This window comes from Protopterus annectens, chromosome 9.part0 (assembly GCF_019279795.1).
Source record: "Protopterus annectens isolate FY-2018-M chromosome 9.part0, PAN1.0, whole genome shotgun sequence".
Taxonomy (NCBI): Eukaryota; Metazoa; Chordata; order Ceratodontiformes; family Protopteridae; genus Protopterus; species Protopterus annectens.
This window is the reverse complement of record NC_056743.1, coordinates 1,919,482,336-1,919,500,136: the sequence shown is the minus strand read 5'-3', so window position 1 is coordinate 1,919,500,136 and position 17,801 is coordinate 1,919,482,336. Positions and strand designations below refer to the sequence as shown.

Genomic DNA, 17,801 nt, shown 5'->3' with positions numbered 1-17,801 from the left:
TCGTCTTTGTAGTTTTTAAATTTCAACTATGTGATAGTGATCCATACACACACACACTATCCTATCTTATAGCAAGCATATAAGCCATTGAAGAATTTACATGTGATATCTGGCTAGGGGGAACTAGAGTGATTGAAGCTGCCATTGACCATAGAGTCTGTAGAATGAGTCATGCTGTTACTTCCTTGCTGTGAATGATCTGGGTGACTTGTGATCTGATCCTCTGAAGTCTTTCTAGGGGAAGAGATGTGATGCTGGTAAGTGTGTTGAGCATAGCTCCAATGAATTCCAGTTGTTGGGATTTTTCATGGTTTATACTGATGCCTAAGCTGGAGCAAAGGTGAAGGGTATAATCTCATGCCTTTACAAGTTGAAGCTGGGTGTGAGCGGTAAGGAGCCAATCGTCTAGATATGGAAACAAATGGAATCCTAGCAGTCCGAGGTGAGCTGCAACCACTATTATGCATTTAGTGAACAGCCTGGGGGCTCTGGTGAGACCAAAGGGCAGGGCCCTGAACAGATAATGACTGGCTCCCAGCCAGAAGCTCAGGTATCTTCTGGACTGCATGTCCATTTTTATATAGTAGTACGCAACCTGAAGATCTACTGAGCGCATCCAATAGTCTTTTCCTAAGAACGGAAGTATAGACTGAACCGAGACCATCCGGAATTTGGTTTGCTGAGCAGATTTGTTGAACTGACTGAGATCCAAAAATTGGTCTTTAGTCCCCCGTTTTCTTTTACACTAAAAAAACCTTGAATAAAACCCAGATCCTCTCTGGTCTGGTGGGACTGCTTGGATGACTCTTTTGTTGAGCAGTTTTTGAATTTCTAAGGCTGCGACATCCTTGTGACTGGGTGGAACATCTAGGATTGTTTTTAGTCTTTTTGGTTCTCTGAAAAGGGGATGTTGTAACCTCTAGTTATAATCCTCTGCACCCATTTGTCAGTTGTTATCCTTAGCCAGGCAGATTGGTGCAGGGATAATCGTCTCCCAACTGTCTCCAGAGGAAGGCAATTGGGCCTCTTTTCGGGAGCGCTGATAGGAGTTACCAGGGAAAGAATCCCTGGAACCCTGATTCTACGGGCCTTTTCCACCTCTTGAGTGGCATCTTCCATTATTACTTCCCCCTCTGCCCCAGGGGAAGTCATTGCCACATGACTCCTGAAAAAGTCTTTGGGACTTTTTGAACCATAGCCTCCCTCGTCTCTGGTTCCTGGAATAAGGCTGCTGAGGAGTGGAAAAGTATACACCCATGGCAGACAGGGTCTTCCCATCTTTCTCACATTTGGTTAGAGTCTCTTTAACCTTGGGACCAAATAGGGAAGTTCCGTCAAATGGAAAGTTGACGAAAGAAGACTTAAATGGCTCAGCAAAATCACATAAGTACATCCAGGCATGTCTTCTGATCACTACACCTGAACCCACTGCTCTTGGCATCCCTTTGGCAGTATGAGCAATTAGCCTCATGGACTAGTTGGAGATAGATTCCAGGGTGCAGAGCTGAGAAGTCACTTTGTCTCAGACTCCTTCACCTACCACTCCCGCAAGAGTATCTGATAGCTCTTTAATCAGATCTCTTTGAAGGCTCATAAAATGTACCATGTAATTCAAGGACCTGAGAGCGAAGGTCGATTAAGTGTACAAGTGCTTCCGAAATCTATCTGGTGTCCTAGACTCTTTGTTAGGAATTTGAATAGTAAGACTTTCATCAGAAAGTTCCTTCTTGGTGGCTGCCACTACCGCCATGGCATCCATAGGAATTCCTTTGACCTAGTTTTGTTGATCTTGAGAGGTAGAGAGGAATATGGTCAGGCAGCTTCCAAGCCCAATGAGCGATCAGCTTAACAAGATCGTCAGTGGGCAAAGAGATCCAAGAGGTAGAGGGCTGAGCACAAAAAGCCTCTAGGTATACCAATTCCTCTGAGGAAGGCTGGAGAGTAGTCCAGCCACCCCTCTGTTTAAGAATTTCTAGGATGTCCCTGAAGGAAACTTCCTCAGGTGTGACATAGGGGAACCTTCCCCCTCATTGAAATCGGTATCCTCTGTGAAGGACTCTTCAGGGGAGTCCAAGTGCTTCCTCTTGCAATTTCTCTTAGAAGGTATCGCTTCAGTGGGGTGTTCCGGAGAGGTATCTGAAGATGACAAAACCAATGTGGAATAATCAGTGGTGTGGAATCTGGTAAGGTTCCAGAGCTAACATTGCTAGGAACTGAGGAAGGGTGTAACCCCTCGCCGTAAGTTGCTGACCACCAGTCTCATAATGTCAGATTCAGGCAAACGTTTGGTGGAGCGAACTGAAGAAGCTGATGAAGATTTTGGTGGATGTGTCTCCAAAAAAAGAGCTGAGAGAATGGTCCACAAAAGGATCCACTGTGGGAGAATATCTGGTACGTGGTACGAATATGAGTGAAGGATTGTTTGGTTCCGGGCACTGCATCGGAACTGAAGAAGTATCTTTAGCTTGATGTCGGCACTGAAGACTTTTGCGTCGAAGAAGTTGGTGCAGAAACAGGCACCGCTGGCACCGAGGACTGAACATTTTTGGCCAACTCGTTCAGAAAAAGCTGTCAGCACCGAAGGAGACTTGGTCATTTTAGTTGTCGGTTCCAATGAAGGTGTCAGAACTGACTGACTTCTTTTCTTAGGGTTGGACGAACAGAAAGAAGAAGATGAAATGGCTTCAGTTTTCAGACCAGATAAGGTCCTGTGGCTAAAGTTGTGACAGACTGCACAATCCTCTTGTAGATGGACCACACCACAAGTGTGTCCATCCAAATTTGGCATTTTCCTGTCACATTTTTGACACCTCTTGAACCCAGAAGTGCCTTTGGAGGGTCTGTCGACCATTACAAAAAAGACAAGGGCCACAATACATACACACACAAACACACACACACACACACACACACACACACACACACACACACAAACACAGTCATACTAACAACTGCAAGTGAGAGAGGAAAAGGCTTTATTTTGTTTCTTTTTTTTAACTAAGTCAAGGCAAGTAAAGAGAAAATACCAGCTATGGTATTTAAGAATACCAAAAGGTAAAAGGGAGAAAAGTACCAATGACGGTACCTGAGAAAAACTACCTAACAGTAGATAAAAGGAAAAATACAAGCACACACAAGTTAAACTATCAAAGTGAAGAGAGGGTAGTACAGATATACAAGATAATAGTCAGAAAAAAGAAATTAAATGAGTCTAACTTACAGTTTACTTAAACAACAGTAAACTTTTACTTGAGAGCTCAGAGAGAATGTGTCTGGCACTATGAAGCAGCAAACAAGATCTGAGGTGATTTGGGGAAGAGCATTATGGGTAGAGCTTAGCTCGAGAGTTTTGGAAGGACCGAGCTGGAATAACGGCCGAGTCAGTTCCGAGGCTTGGAACCGAACTCCACAGTCAAGGATTATGTGAAGACTGACAACATCAAATATAATACTTTCCTGATGAGATACAACTCTGATCAAGTGAAACAAATTCAGTAATGTATTTCAACTTAAATCAGATGTCTTTATACACAGCCTGCCTTCCACCCCCAGACAATCATTTTTTGACCAAGTACACCTTTCATTTATGACTTTGACTGTTGTCTAGTCTACTCACAGTAGCAGCATTTGTTGCTAAATATACATACCACCCACACAGACAAACAACTGGTGTCAGAGCCATGGACTAAAACTAAATGCCAAGAAGTGCATAATAGTATCCTTTGGGAAGTCATCCATCCCTGGTAACTATCATATTGATAACACACCCCTTAGAGATGACCCAGTAGTCAGGGACTTAGGGACACACATAGATAGTAATCTAACCTTTGATCATCACATGTCTACAGTGGTGAGGAAATCATTCTGTGTTGCGCAACTTATAAACAAAGGTATGGCATCTAAGTCCAAGGAAGTCATTGTTCCACTGTATTCGGCATTCATCAGACCTATCATTGAGTTCAATGCCCCCTTTGCTATGTACCTAACCACGCATATCGAACAACTGGAACATCCACAGAGGTTCCTCACTAAAAGAATACAGGGAGTAAGTAATATGTCCTATGTAGACTGCCTCAAGGCCCTATCCCTGTAGTCTGTCTCCTACAGGCTTTTGGGGAGTTCTATGCCTGGCATATAGGGGCATTGTCAGACCTCACTCTGATGGACCTCCTGCATAGCCACAAAACAAATAGTACCGGAATTACCCATTCTAAAGACTTAAACCTTGCCTGCGATATAAACAGGACCTGCTGGAGAGATAGGTATGTATCCCAGAGACTACTCCGTGTATGGAAATGTACCACCCCCCCAGAAAAATAAGTTTTAAGGAGAAGCCCTATTTTCAAGATTTGCTGTTCTACATTTTTTCTGTATTTTTTCCAGCTTTTCATCACTCAGCATTTCGAGTGCTGACATTTCAAAAGGGAGCCATGTTAAAATCATCATGGCTCCTAAGTAAAAGCAGTAATGTCTATTCCAAGTCAATGGCTCATGCATATTAATATTCCTTCTCAGACCACAAAACAAGAGAAGAGCTGATGCAATATTTTGTTGAAATTTTTAAATCAGAAACTTGTAGCCTGGTTCCAGCTTTTACTGGGTGTGATGAAATAGATAACTTGAAATTCCAGCAGTAAAAAAAGCACTGCAACTAATTGCCAGTAATCATGTATAACATGTAAGATAGTCACATGTTTGCATATTTTATAAACCTGTTTTCCAACTGCCTCATTACAGTTAAATACTTTATCAACTTACTGGGTTATTCCTAAAACAAGCCCATTTAGCACAATCAAAATAAATAAACATATATACTGCTAAAGTTATGCTGTAAGAAGAGAAGTAGGCAATGGTTTGTGGTGTCCATTTTATGAAAAAGAGTTTGTTTTGAGAAAAAAAGGTCATATGGAAATGAATGGTCATTTTCTAGTGTGCCACTGCGTAGGCAATGTGCAAAATGTTTATTGTTAATGTTGTGATATCAGTCATACTAAAACAGTGCAGTTCCTTAGACAGATGTTGTTCCACGGAATATCTAACATTCATCTGGCCACTCATCACAGGAGGGCAGACATCAACCAAGAATTTCTACATATGAACTAGAGAAATACATTTGTGTAAATTAACATGATCCCTTTCTTGTGTTGTTTGCAACAGAGAAAGGAAAGCAATCAAAATGGTCAACAACTTTACAAGAATGTATCAGTGGAACAAGGTCAAGAAAATTTTGTGAAAAGTGATCGCCAGGGTGAAGGTCAAGGGTGGAACTTGGGTACTGCAGGACTTCACATGCCATTCTATTTAACAACTAAAAACTTATGAGATGGCAGATATAGCTGACAGACAGAGTGATGATTCAGTGGAGCTAGTACTCAATATCTGGATTTTAAAACCACATTTCTTTCTTTATTTGCAATGTTGCTTTAGGAAGATAACAGATGGGGCTTTCCTATAAAGAAATGGGAGTCTGCTATAGGTTCATTGGTCAAGCTGTATTTAAGTGCAATGCTTCTGAGGTAGTAAATGAAATAGACAGTGTCGCTGTTATTATCTACATTCAAATCACATTATTACGGAGTTATAAAACACCTACATAGTGAAAGCAGAAAAAATATTTTGAACTCTCATCCTCAGATTTCTGGGAAATCTTCCTATAAGGTTCTGGCACAACTTCATCTCCATTCCCATTTTTACATGCTTATACATACAGGGATACTGTTTTACAGTTAAATATGTTTTGGCACAAATGCTGATAGCACTAGAGCTACCAGGCTATTTGATTATCTGGAATTCTGCTGGAATAAAAAATAAACGAGGGAATAAAACATGCACAGGACAAAAACATGAAAGACTGAACATTACTTACTTTGTAACTTTAAAGATGCGTAGTAACCTGAGTGCTCGGAGAACACTAATTCCAAAGGAAGTTCCAGGCTTCACAGCAGCCCAGACTACTTCAAAAATACTGCCAACAATAACCTGTAAACCAAAAAAATACACAAAAGTCTAAAGGAGCTAAACACACAGAAAGAGAAAAAACAGTTTTTATAGCATTATGAAGTTCAGCAATTCATTTAATCTGCCTGCAAACACTTAGCAAGAAAAATGCTCCCTCCCATCAGGGTAAATTTCACAAGTGCATGTACCCCCACCCCCTTTTGCATTGACTCTTTTTTTTTTTCTTAATTTCATGTGTATTGTGTTTTTCTTTAGGCCACCTAGAATGCAGAGAGAGCCCCATTTCGACATTCGCCCAGTACATGTAAAATGAAGTGAAAAACATACAAAGATCAGAAACTTTTAGGAGTTTTACCCAGTTAAACATTTTCATGTGATGGAAACTGCATATTCCATATGTTGCATATTACCTAGCTGTCTGTCATTTACCTCTGTCTACCCTTATCTGAAACCTTTGTAGAAGTAATAATCGCAAATTATATAGCAGCCAGTTGCCCTTATTTCCACTACCTTTGCAGACTTCTCCTTCTGCCTGCTTTTCCCACCTTCCAAGACTTTCTTATTACTCTACAATTATACTCCAGTAAATTATTTCAGTACTTTATTCAGCTGCAGGTTCCAGAACAGCAAACAGTAAGTCAAATGTTGTATAACTAAGATTTCTATAAAGGTATAATACCAGAACTGGATAAGACACTCAACTTTATGTTTGAAAGACTGCAGCATCTTGCAGCAGGTATGGTAATTTTAACATTACATTTGTTTGACAGCAGAAGAAAGCAATGACCCTACCAAGTGTGCCCTTTCATTGCATTCATCACTAAACCTTTCCTCCATCTGTATTGTCCTCACTAACCTTTCTCCACCTGCCCCACGTCCTCTTGAACGCCTTAAGAGAATCCCTTTCCTTTCTACTAATCATTCTAAAAGTTGATGTCATGGGTCCACAGCCCCTCACTATGGCAAACTGCTTTCATTGATTCAAGAGGTAGCTGATCCCTACAATGTGCTACTTGTGCCTTTTCACCATATTTGTCCTTCATGTTCAAGATGACCCCTTCAGCCTTCCCTGAAATTATCTAGTGCATCACCATCAAGCCCCCTTATCTCCACTGGTTTCCTCGTGAGAAGTGATCTAGCTTCTCTAGTCTCTGGATATATCTCTACCTTATGTCCCATGTGCTCTTCTGCTAGCCTTTCACTTGACTCTTTCCAGCATTCTGAAATCTATCTCCTTGTATAACATCAAGAGATACAAACAGTACCCAAAATGTGTCCAATTAGCAGAGTGAAAGTATACCGCTTTGCTTCTTGAGTTTATCCCCCCTCAGGTTATGCAGTCTTCTATTGGCATGGCTATCTCACTCTGCTCCAGATGGTCCATTGCAGGTGGTGATCAATGACCTCAGATTCTTTTCCAGCTCTGTCAACACTAGCTGGATCCCCTCAAGTAACACAGTAGTCCAGATGTAATGCTATTTGTTTATTAATTACAGGGTAGTGGTAAGGGACCTGATAATAATCCAGGCATTTTCTGGGCATATTGCAGTGAATATATTTCAGCTACTATCACTCAATCTTTTAATAATCTGTTGCATTCTGGCACTGTTCCTGCTAATTGTAAACCTGTGGACATAATTTCAGCTCATAAGAGGAGCCCAATGGACAATATAAGTAATTATAGACCTATCAGTCTTACTTCATTGGTGGGGAAGAGTTCTGAGAGCTGTCTACTTTCCTTTCTTAATGAAGACCTTCAGTGATGTTTAATGGATTTCACTCAACATGGTTTCACAAAAAAAAAAAAATTCTATGTTCACTAAGTTAAGTGAATTTTATGACCAGTGACAATTGCCTTAGATATGAGCGTGTCTGTAGTGGTGATCTGTTTGAATTTGTCTAAGGCTTTTGACAGTGTCCCTCATTCTGCTGTCATTGATGCCATGTTCAAACACAAAGTTAATCCATACATTGTTTGCTGGGTAGCTAACTAGCTTCGTAATAAATTGCAGAATGTAAGGATAGGAAATCTCACACCTATCTGGATTAAAATGATCAAAGGGGTCCCCAGGGCTCATTTCTACAACCAGTATTATTCAACCTCATATTTTCATTTATTCCAAAGATATCTAATGTTTGGATATCCAGGTGTGCATAGGTTGTGTTATTACATCGACAGAGGATATTGAATACTTCAATACTTACATGTGTTTGGTGGCTGAATGGTTAGATTTAACTGGACTAAAAGTTAATAAGGATAAATGCACTTCTTTACATTCTGGGATACCAATGGTTGAATATTAAATGAACTTGGGTCCCCATGAGTTACAGAAATTGACAGAATATAAGGATTTAGGTATTATTATATGTAGTATATATAGTAATTTTAAGTGTAGGAGTAATGTCTTGAAAGTTAAAACTAACGCATTAAAAGTTATCAGCTTAATTTTTAAGAGTTTTACAACAAGAACCAATTACTGCTTTTTGAGGTTGTTCATAACATATTTTCAACCCATTACTGAGTACAACATGTTGTTCTGCTCCTATAAGAAAGATGATTGCCTGGTTTTAGAAGGTATTCAACAAAAATTTACAGGGTGCTTCCTTACTTGTAGAGATATATCATACCCATGTAGACTGGAATGTCCAGCCCTCTTTTCAATCAGTTACAGATCTCTAAGGGGTAGACTTTGTTTAGCCTACAGGAGGCTCTGCAGTGAACAATACTGATCTCTACTAAATATTGAATTGTTGAATACAAGCATATTAACCAGAGGTGCATATTTTATTTACAGAATTGGGAAGTCAAGAGCAGTCTAAAGAGTTTGATACTAGAACAGAATTCCTTTATATATTTGAGTCTTCTTCTTTGCAGATATTCAAAAAAACACCTTGACATCTAGTTATGCTATATGGTTAGGGTATATACATTCACTGAGGATTCTGCGTTATGAATGGCCTTTGGCCTTTACAGAGGAATTAACAAACAACTGAACTGAACAATAAGACGTGTGTAATCATTTAAGCAATAATGAGCAAGTGCAACTAGCTGTTTTTCTTGCTTTTGTTTGTCAGATATTACCTTTTAAAATGGATTTATAACCAGAAAAAATACTACATTTATTCAAACACTGTATACAAAAATGTATGTAGTAGAACGGGCTGTAAGTGGTTAGGTAGTAATTCCACTACCTAAGATTATATGACACTACTATTTTTTTTCTTTTTTCTGCACTGTTATTTCAGCTGCCACATTTATCCTCAACTACTGATTTTTTCAAAATCCTTCTTTTTACACTCTCCATCTTCTACTGCTGTATCTAACTTTGTATCATTAGGAAAGAGTTTGAATTTGTTTTATGTTACCTGAGATATGCCTGAAACAGACACAGTAAGGTGACCTAAAGCCCAGACCAACTCCTGTGGTACTCTACTAGATTTATTTCCTTATTGCTGACACTTTTCCTGTTACTATATAACTCTGTGGTGTACCCTTCAAACATGAAGCAATCCATTTCCTCAGATCCTACCCCAAACTCTCCAGTCTTTCTAGCAAATGTCTGCCAAGGACTGACTCAAACACCTACGTGAAGTCCAGGTAAACCAGAAGTGCTAGTGATACTCTGTCAAGTCCTTCTGTCACCCAGTCATAAAACTGGATTGCATATGAATGACAGCTCTTTCTTGCGGACTACTGTCCTCTAGGAAAGAACCAGCCTTTCCATCTAAATTGCCTCCATGACCTTTCCTGTCACTGCACTGTGGTGATGTCACCTGCAAAACCATCTCTGGCGTTGTTTATTAATCACTGACCTGATCACTGTCACATGTAGCAAACAAGTCCACTACTGGGATGGCTGGGCTTTGTACAATGTCTTGAAATATGTATCTATCAAGGTTTTCATATGGCCAACATTATCTTTCTACCCAAGCTGCTTGCTGAGTTCACAAACTTAAAATGTGAATGCCAATAGTAAAAGGCAGTGTGACATGGCTCATTTTAGATCCATTACAAATCTCAGCACAGTCTAAAGGCTCTAGTTATTCATTATTTGTTTACTTATCACACTCTGTATTATTGTCTATACTGATTTCAAGGTGTCATGGCTGACAGTTATCCTGGAAGGCTGTCAAAGCCCTACAAAATGCTTTTATCTCCTTCAGGATGATAGGAAGGGAGATTTCTTATTGGCATGGATTGAGGAAAGCAATGTCACTTTATCTCTCCATCACAAGTTACATAGCAAGTATTATCATTTCTAATGGATTCATAGAAGAAATTTCTGAGTTGACTTATATAGTTCCCATAGTGTGTCATATATATATATATATATATATTTATATAAATATATATATATATATATATATATATATATATGTGTGTGTGTGTATATGTATATATAACACCTTAGGGACTCATAAAACATTTTGCTGTGATGGCCTGTTGCTGACAGAAAAAGAAGTTATGTACTTACCATAACGTTCCATGTGAGTTGTTCAGCTTGCCTTCATTCTTACAGATGGGTTTGGAGCCGATCCTCGGCACCGAGTCGGCCTACTACAAAGCTTGAGGTCTTCAGATAGCTCGAGGCCAAGCCCTATCCCATGATGCACCAAGAGTTACCTCAGATCTTGTTTACTGCATATAATAATACCATATGTCATTCTATCACTCTAAAAGAGAAAGCTATAGAAGGGTTGAGCAACCAGGAAGAATCCAGCATCTTGGTCTTTGAAAAACCCAGGCGGGGGTAGGAGGGTGGGAAGTAGGAATGAAGGCGAGATGAACAACTCACATGGAACGTTATGGTAAGTACATAACTTCTTTATGTGAAGTTATTCTATCTCGGAGTTCATTCTTACAGATGGGTAGCGTCCCAAGCCCCATCTATCTCGGGTGGCTCACAGGAGTATGTTTTTCAGGTCAGTGGATCCAAAGGAGGCCCTGCCAACTTTGTAATGAGTGATAAAGGTATGAGGTCTTGACCAAGTGGCTGCTGCACAATTATCATCAATAGGAAGTCTCGCAGAAAAAGCAGAAGATGTAGACACTGCTCTGGTGGAGTGAGACAATTTTATGTTGTAAGGGCAAATTAGCAGCTGAATAAGCAAATGTGATACAATCAGATAACCACTTAGAGTTGTTTTGGCCACTGGCATACCTTTCTGGAGTCTGAATAGGAGACAAAAAGCTGTTCAGATTTCCCAAAATCTTTTGTTCTATCCAAATAAAATCTGAGCTGCTTGTGAACATCAAATTTGTGCAGCATATATTCTAAATTGTTGGCGTGATTGGGGAAGAAAACTGGCTTCGGTGCAAACTTTAGGCAAAAAAGAGGGGTTAGTTCGAAGTGAAACTGTCAGCATGGAAAATCAAATAAGGAGGCTTAACGGACAAGGCTTGAAGCTCTGACACTCTGCGGGCAGAAGTGATAGCTACTAAAAAGATAGTCTTCCATGACAAAAATTTGAGGTCACATGAGGAGGTTGGTTCGAATGGAGGAAGGATAATGTGAGAAAGCATAAAATTTAGATTCCATGGGGTATAGGGAGATTTTACAGGTGGTCTGAGATGAAAGGTCCCTTTTAAGAAAGGCTTTGGATAATTTGTGTGACATAATGTAAAGTCCGTCAAATGCAAGGTGAAAATTAGAAATGGCAGCAAGTTGAACACGAACTGTTGCTGCTGTAGCTCCTTTGTTAAAAATTATAGTCAAAAACTCTAAAATGGAGGGCATTGGGGCTTGATAGCGATCAATGTTGTTTTGAGAGGCCCATAAAGAAAATTGTTTCCACTTACTAAGGTAAAGCTTCCTCGTAGAGGATTTATGAGAGGATAAGAGAATTTGCTTCATCTCATTAGAAAGGTTATGGAACCTGGCTATGATGGGAATTGGAGCAGCCAAGCTGTCAGCTTCAGGAACTGCAGAGAGGGATGAAGTTCCCCCGACGAGTGCATCAGAAGATCTGGAACTGGGTCCAGAATCCAAGGGTCCTCAAAAAGATGGAAGTTAAGGAAAGGGAACCAAATCTGATGAGGCCAGTCAGGGGCTATTAGAATGATGGTCCTTCCCAGGGCTTTTGCTTTCTGTAATACCTTGGGTATCAACGGGATTGGCGGGAATGCATAGAGGAGACCCGGAGGCCAATTGTGAACGAGTGCATCCCTTGGGGCTTCTCCCGGAGGAGGAATCAGGGTAAAGCAGCTTCTGCATTTCGTGTTCATGTGACTGGCAAAAAGGTTGCAGCAAGGCTGGCCCCACCTGTAGAATATCCTGTCTGCTATTTCTTTCTTGAGGGACCACTCGTGGGGCAACAAAATTGCCCTGCTCAGCTTGTCTGCTATCACGTTGGATTTCCCTGGGATGTGCGTTGCTAACAGAAAGCGCTGGGTGGATATAGCCTACTGCCATACTCTTAGGGCTTCACAACAAAGGGGATATGACCTGGTTCCTCCTTGTTTGTTCAAGTACCAGACCACTGACATGTTGTCTGTCTGAATCACAATTGTACCCAGAGGAAGAGAGTCCTGGAAGTACTGTAATGCTAAACGTACTGCTCTCATTTCTAGGGCATTGATATGCAGGTGTGTCTCTTGATCGGTCCATGTGCCTTGGACTGTTCTGCCCTGAAAATGCCCCCCCCACACCCTATCAGGGAAGCGTCCGTGGTCACTGTGGTCGCTGGTGGGGTTAGAACAAAGGGACGACCTATCGTGACATGAAGAGAGGTCAACCACCACTGAAGATCCTTTTTGCAAGAGTTCGCGATCATTATATGGTGAGACATGGGGAGCTCTTGGTATGACAAACAACAGCCATTGCAGAATCCGCATATGCATGCGACCTAGCAGTATGGCCAGAACTATAGCTGCCATCATGCCTAACAATTTTAGTACTTCTGATGCTGGAACCTTGTTTTCATATTAGATTGCGGACCTGCTGACGAAGTAGTAAGACTCTTTCTACTGGAAGTATCAGCGTGGTGGTGGTGATGTCCAATTCTGCTCCGATAAAAACGTTATGTTGCGATGACGACAAGGCAGATGTTTCTGAGTTTATTGTAATGCCTAGCTGACTGCAGAGTGACAGAGTGGTGTCCCTGGCTTGAATGAGTTGATGCCTGGTGGTGGCAGTGAACAGCCAATCGTCTAGGTACGGAAACACCTGGAATCCTAAACATCTCGGGTGAGCCGTGACCACTGCCATACATTTGGTGAATACTCTGGGGGCTGTAGTGAGACCAAAGGGCAGGGCTCGAAATTGGTAATGATTAGCTCCCAGCCGGAAGCTCAGATGATCCCTGGATTGTCTGGCCATTTTATGTGGTATTACGCATCCTGGAGATCTATAGAGCACATCCAATTGTCTTTCACTAAAAAGGGAAGTATTGACTGAAGTGTGACCATCCAAAACTTCTCTGTTTTGACAGATTTGTTTAGCCTGCTGAGGTCCAATATAGGTCTCCAGTCCCCTATCTTTTTTGGTACTAAAAAGAATCTTGAGTAAGTTCAGGATCCTGTTTGGTCTGCTGGGACTGGTTGGATGACTCTTTTTCTTAGCAACGTTTGGACCTCTATTGCTGCCTGTTCCCTGTAACTGGGGGGAACATTCAGAATTTTTCTTGTCAGTGGAGGGGGTGTGGTGAAAGGAATGAAATATCCTCTGGAAATGATATTTTATACCCAGTTGTCATTTGTTATTTTGAGCGAGGCATCTGGATAAGCGACCACCAACTGCCTCCAAAATATTACAGTTGGGCCTCCTTTCAGGAGCGCTGGTAGGGCTTCCAAAAGAAGTGATCTCTGTCGCCCTGGTTTTGCGGACCCCGTCTGCCATGAGGGTGGGGTCTTCCATTATTGCCCCCTCCTCTACCCCTGGTGCGGGGTTCACCACGTATGTCCTGAAAGGCTCCTTGGGCTTTTCGGAACCACATATTTCCTCACCTTTGACCCCTGGGGTAGGGTCTGGTAGGGGTGGAAAAACATACTCTGACGGCAGACAGAGTCTTTCCTTCCTGCTCACACCGGTCAAAGTTTCCTTAACTTTGGGCCTGAAAAGTGACAAGCCATCAAAGGGGGTATTTACAAAGGATTACTTTAAGGGCTTTGCGAAGGAACACAAGCACATCCAGTAGTGTCTCCTAAGAGCAATTCCTCTAGCCACTGCCCTGCTCGTTCCATCTGCTGCATACGAAATGAGGCACATTGACGAGTTAACTACGTAGTTGAGGGCAGCAAGCTGGGAGGCAACTTTATCTGAAGTTCCTGCAGCTACTGTACCCAGAAGAGTATCTCCCAGCTCTTTAAGGAGATCTCTTTGCAGTCTCATAAAATGGATTAGATAGTTGAGCAAATGCAGTGCAAAAGTCACTGAACTGTAAGTGCACTTCCCATATCTATCCATGATCCTAGAATCTCTGTTAGGAGGATGGATAGAAGAGGAAGTTTCTGAAATTTCCTTTTTGGTGGCTGCCGTCACCACCATGGCATCAACTAGCACACACTTGGTCAGAAAAGATTTGTCTTGGGGAGTAGAGATAAATGTATTAGGCCTCCTAGGGACAGGCCTCATCGTGTCCAGAGACTCCCACGCCCTTCGTGAGACCAGCTGCATAAGCTCATCGAAGGGCGGAGACACCCAAGAGGTGGAAGGCTGAGACCCGAAAGCCTTCAGGAGAACCAACTCATCTTCAGTAGGGTTGGTGGACAGCCAGTCGTCCCTCTGCCTAAGGATTTCTAGTATCTCAGCAAATATGATCCACAGAGGGGGATTGTGGGGACATTTCTGATTCATCCAAGTCAGTATCAGATGACAGGGACTCCTGTGGGCAGTCTAGATGCTTCCTCTTACAAACTCTCTTCCTGGGAACCTCATCAGTCGGAGCTTCTGGTGAGGTCTCGAAAAAGCATGGGCCACCCAATGGGGCTTCCTGAGGTTCTGGGTCTCTAAGCTTGGCAAGGATCTGTGAAGCAGAAGCAGACACAGGTGCTTTAGGGGAGGAAGAAGCTGGATCTGAGGTCGAAGATGTCTTAGGAGACATAACTCTCCTCATGACTTCAAAGGCACCTCTGCTCCAATCCAAAGGGACCGAAGGATCCAAAGAAACCATCGATACCCCCGGCACTGGGACAGTGGGCTCTGAGCCAGAGGTAGGAGCTGAGCTCATCCGAGCCGAAGCCCCAAGAGGCAGAGTCGGAACCGACAATTCAGTCCGACTATCCTCCCCAGACCCGACCAGACAGTGCCAGCTCCTAGATTCCTCGATCGGCACAGAGGACATCAGAGTAAACAGAGCCGAAGACACTGGAGCAGGCATCGGCTCCGAAGGCTCCATGATCAACAAGTCTGACTCCTCTGGCTCTGAAGGACCGTTATGGCTCAGAGGAGGAAGAGTAGTAGCTGGCAAAAGGGTCTTCGGCTCCGAAGCCACTTGGGTCGGGGCCGATAAAAATTTAGCAAAGGACAGTGCCTGTAAAAGCTCTGTACCACATGATCCACATCCAAATCAGAAAGGCTAACAGAAGACCGAGATAAATGGATCAAAGGTGGTACCGACTGTAAGAGTGAAGATTTTGGTATTTTGGATACCGGTTCCAAAACCGGGGACCGGCTCTGAAAAGATAAGACAGTCATCTCCGAGGTCTGTGGAGCCAATGTCGAAGACTTTTTTGATTTTTTTGATTCAGTAGAAGTCGTGGAAGAATTTGAGGACTTACTGGATCCATCTTGGTCACTCAAAGCCTCCTGGAAAGAAAGTTTCAGTAAACCCCTGTCAGTCAGTTTCCTCTTTCTCTCCTTGAGAACCCTAGAAGAAAAGGAATGGCATATGGAGCAGCTTTCTTGGAGATGTAATGCTCCTAAACAATAAATGCAGTTTGCATGACTGTCGGTGACAGACATTTTCTACCTACATTTAGGGCATTTTTTTAAACCTTGACTTAGGGTGTTTGTCCTTATCATCAGCCATGTCTAACAAGCACAAAGTTATTAGGGTGCTGTAAAAAATAGACACGCCCAAAAACAATCAAGAATAACAACAAGCCTTCCTAAAAATACAGGCTAATTATAAATGGCACAAGCCCTTCAAAACTATGGGCTAAAAGGTCACACACACACAAACTATTTATCTAAGCAGAAGGTAGATAAAAATATCAAAGTTGTGACAGAAAGTCACTATCTAAATGCAAACAACACTATATACTACTGTTTAACACACTAAATATAAACTTTAGCTCTAATTATTTTAAAGCTGTGACAAAAAGGTCACTAAGCCACACACTTAAATCTAAACTAGTACTAAGGAAAACTGTGACAGAAAGGTCACTATTTAAACACTATAATCTTAACTAGGCCTAAGAAAGAACGAGGCCAAACAGTAATCTATGAAAGAGGCACACCAAGGGAAGGGAAACTACACAGTAACTAGTAAAATAATAATAAAAAACGCCACCAAACCTGTACAGAATGGTAACACTTGACAAACTTTATTAACAGAAAAAGACTAAGCGCTTTCACCCTGTAGCTCCCAGGGCTTCATCAGAGTAACTGTTAAAATTCAAATGCAAGCTAAAGTAAACTTCTTAACACAGTCGCATGATCAATGTAATAGAGAAGTGAATGAATATATTTTTTAAAAAGTTAGTACATCAAAATGAGCAAAGTGCTGTGTTCAATAGAAATCACCTTTAGATATACATATAGATGTATATTAATTCACTTATAGCAAATTGTTTTAAAATGCTTGTGTTAATAAAATAAATATATTGTATAACTTAGTTAAAAATGCTGATTTAAAAAATGTTAGATAAAAATGTTAAATATAAAATATAAAATACACACTGGTTACACTACATAATACCTACATTGTACTTTATATATTTATTGTATTTAGTGAACCAAGGAACCAGAATTAACAGACTTTGAATATTTTCAGATCTCTAATGCCCTTAATTTTAACACCGGAGCTAAAGAGATCATTTCAAAAAATTTCTGTTTTTTTGTCATCGACAGAGTGTTTGATTATGGTAGGGGTGGAGACTTGAACCTACATCTTGAGAAACTAGAATTTGAGTGGCAACTAAGAACTAACGCCACTGTTTATCCTGGCATAAATGACAATATCTCTTTAGCTCCGGTGTTAAAATTAAGGGCATTAGAGATCTGAAAATATTTAAGGTCTATTAATTCTGGTTCCTTGGTTCCCTAAATACAGTAAATATATAAAGTACAATGTAGGTATTATGTAGTGTAACCAGTGTGTATTTTATATTTAACATTTTTATCTAACATTTTTTAATTTATTTTAAGAACAAAGTACAACAACTATCTCCAAACAGAAAGACAAACAGGCAAACAGAGGACTAGGTCCTCTAACTTAAACGGGCCTAGCCCTAAGAAGAGAAGAAGAGATAAACCAAGGACTAGGTCCTCTAATTTAAACGGGCCTAGGCCAGGGAGAGACAAACAAAAGAACCAAGGACTAGGTCCTCTAACTTAAACGGGCCTAGCCCAAGGAGAAGGAAAATAGGTAACAAAACAAGCAGCACAAGAGAAGCGATGCAGGGATACAAAAGGCCAATGGAAGAATGGCCAATCAAAGTACAAACAGTACACACAGTAAACAATGCATCAAATAGTCTAAAAACAGACTGCAAAAACACTTTACACTATCAAAAAAGATTATTTTTAGCAGGGGGCTCATGCTATCGGACTGCCAGTCTGCAGCCCTCCCACCTAGAAAAACAAAGAAAAAAAAAATCCGTGAAACAAAAAAATCCACTCAGACTGCCTTTATCAGCAGTCCGGATGCAGAGAAAGAGGTACCCAGGAATCTGTGCGGTC

General features: G+C 41.2%; 1 protein-coding gene across 1 annotated transcript in view; it reads right to left on the bottom strand.

The window, feature by feature from the left end:
* CACNA1A (calcium voltage-gated channel subunit alpha1 A) overlaps positions 1–17,801 on the bottom strand; it is a 3,713,953-nt gene that overhangs the window by 2,475,837 nt on the left and 1,220,315 nt on the right. The window contains exon 10 of the mRNA XM_044082385.1: positions 5,867–5,979. Coding sequence (XP_043938320.1) covers positions 5,867–5,979 — 113 coding nt within the window. The remainder of the gene's footprint in view (positions 1–5,866; positions 5,980–17,801) is intronic.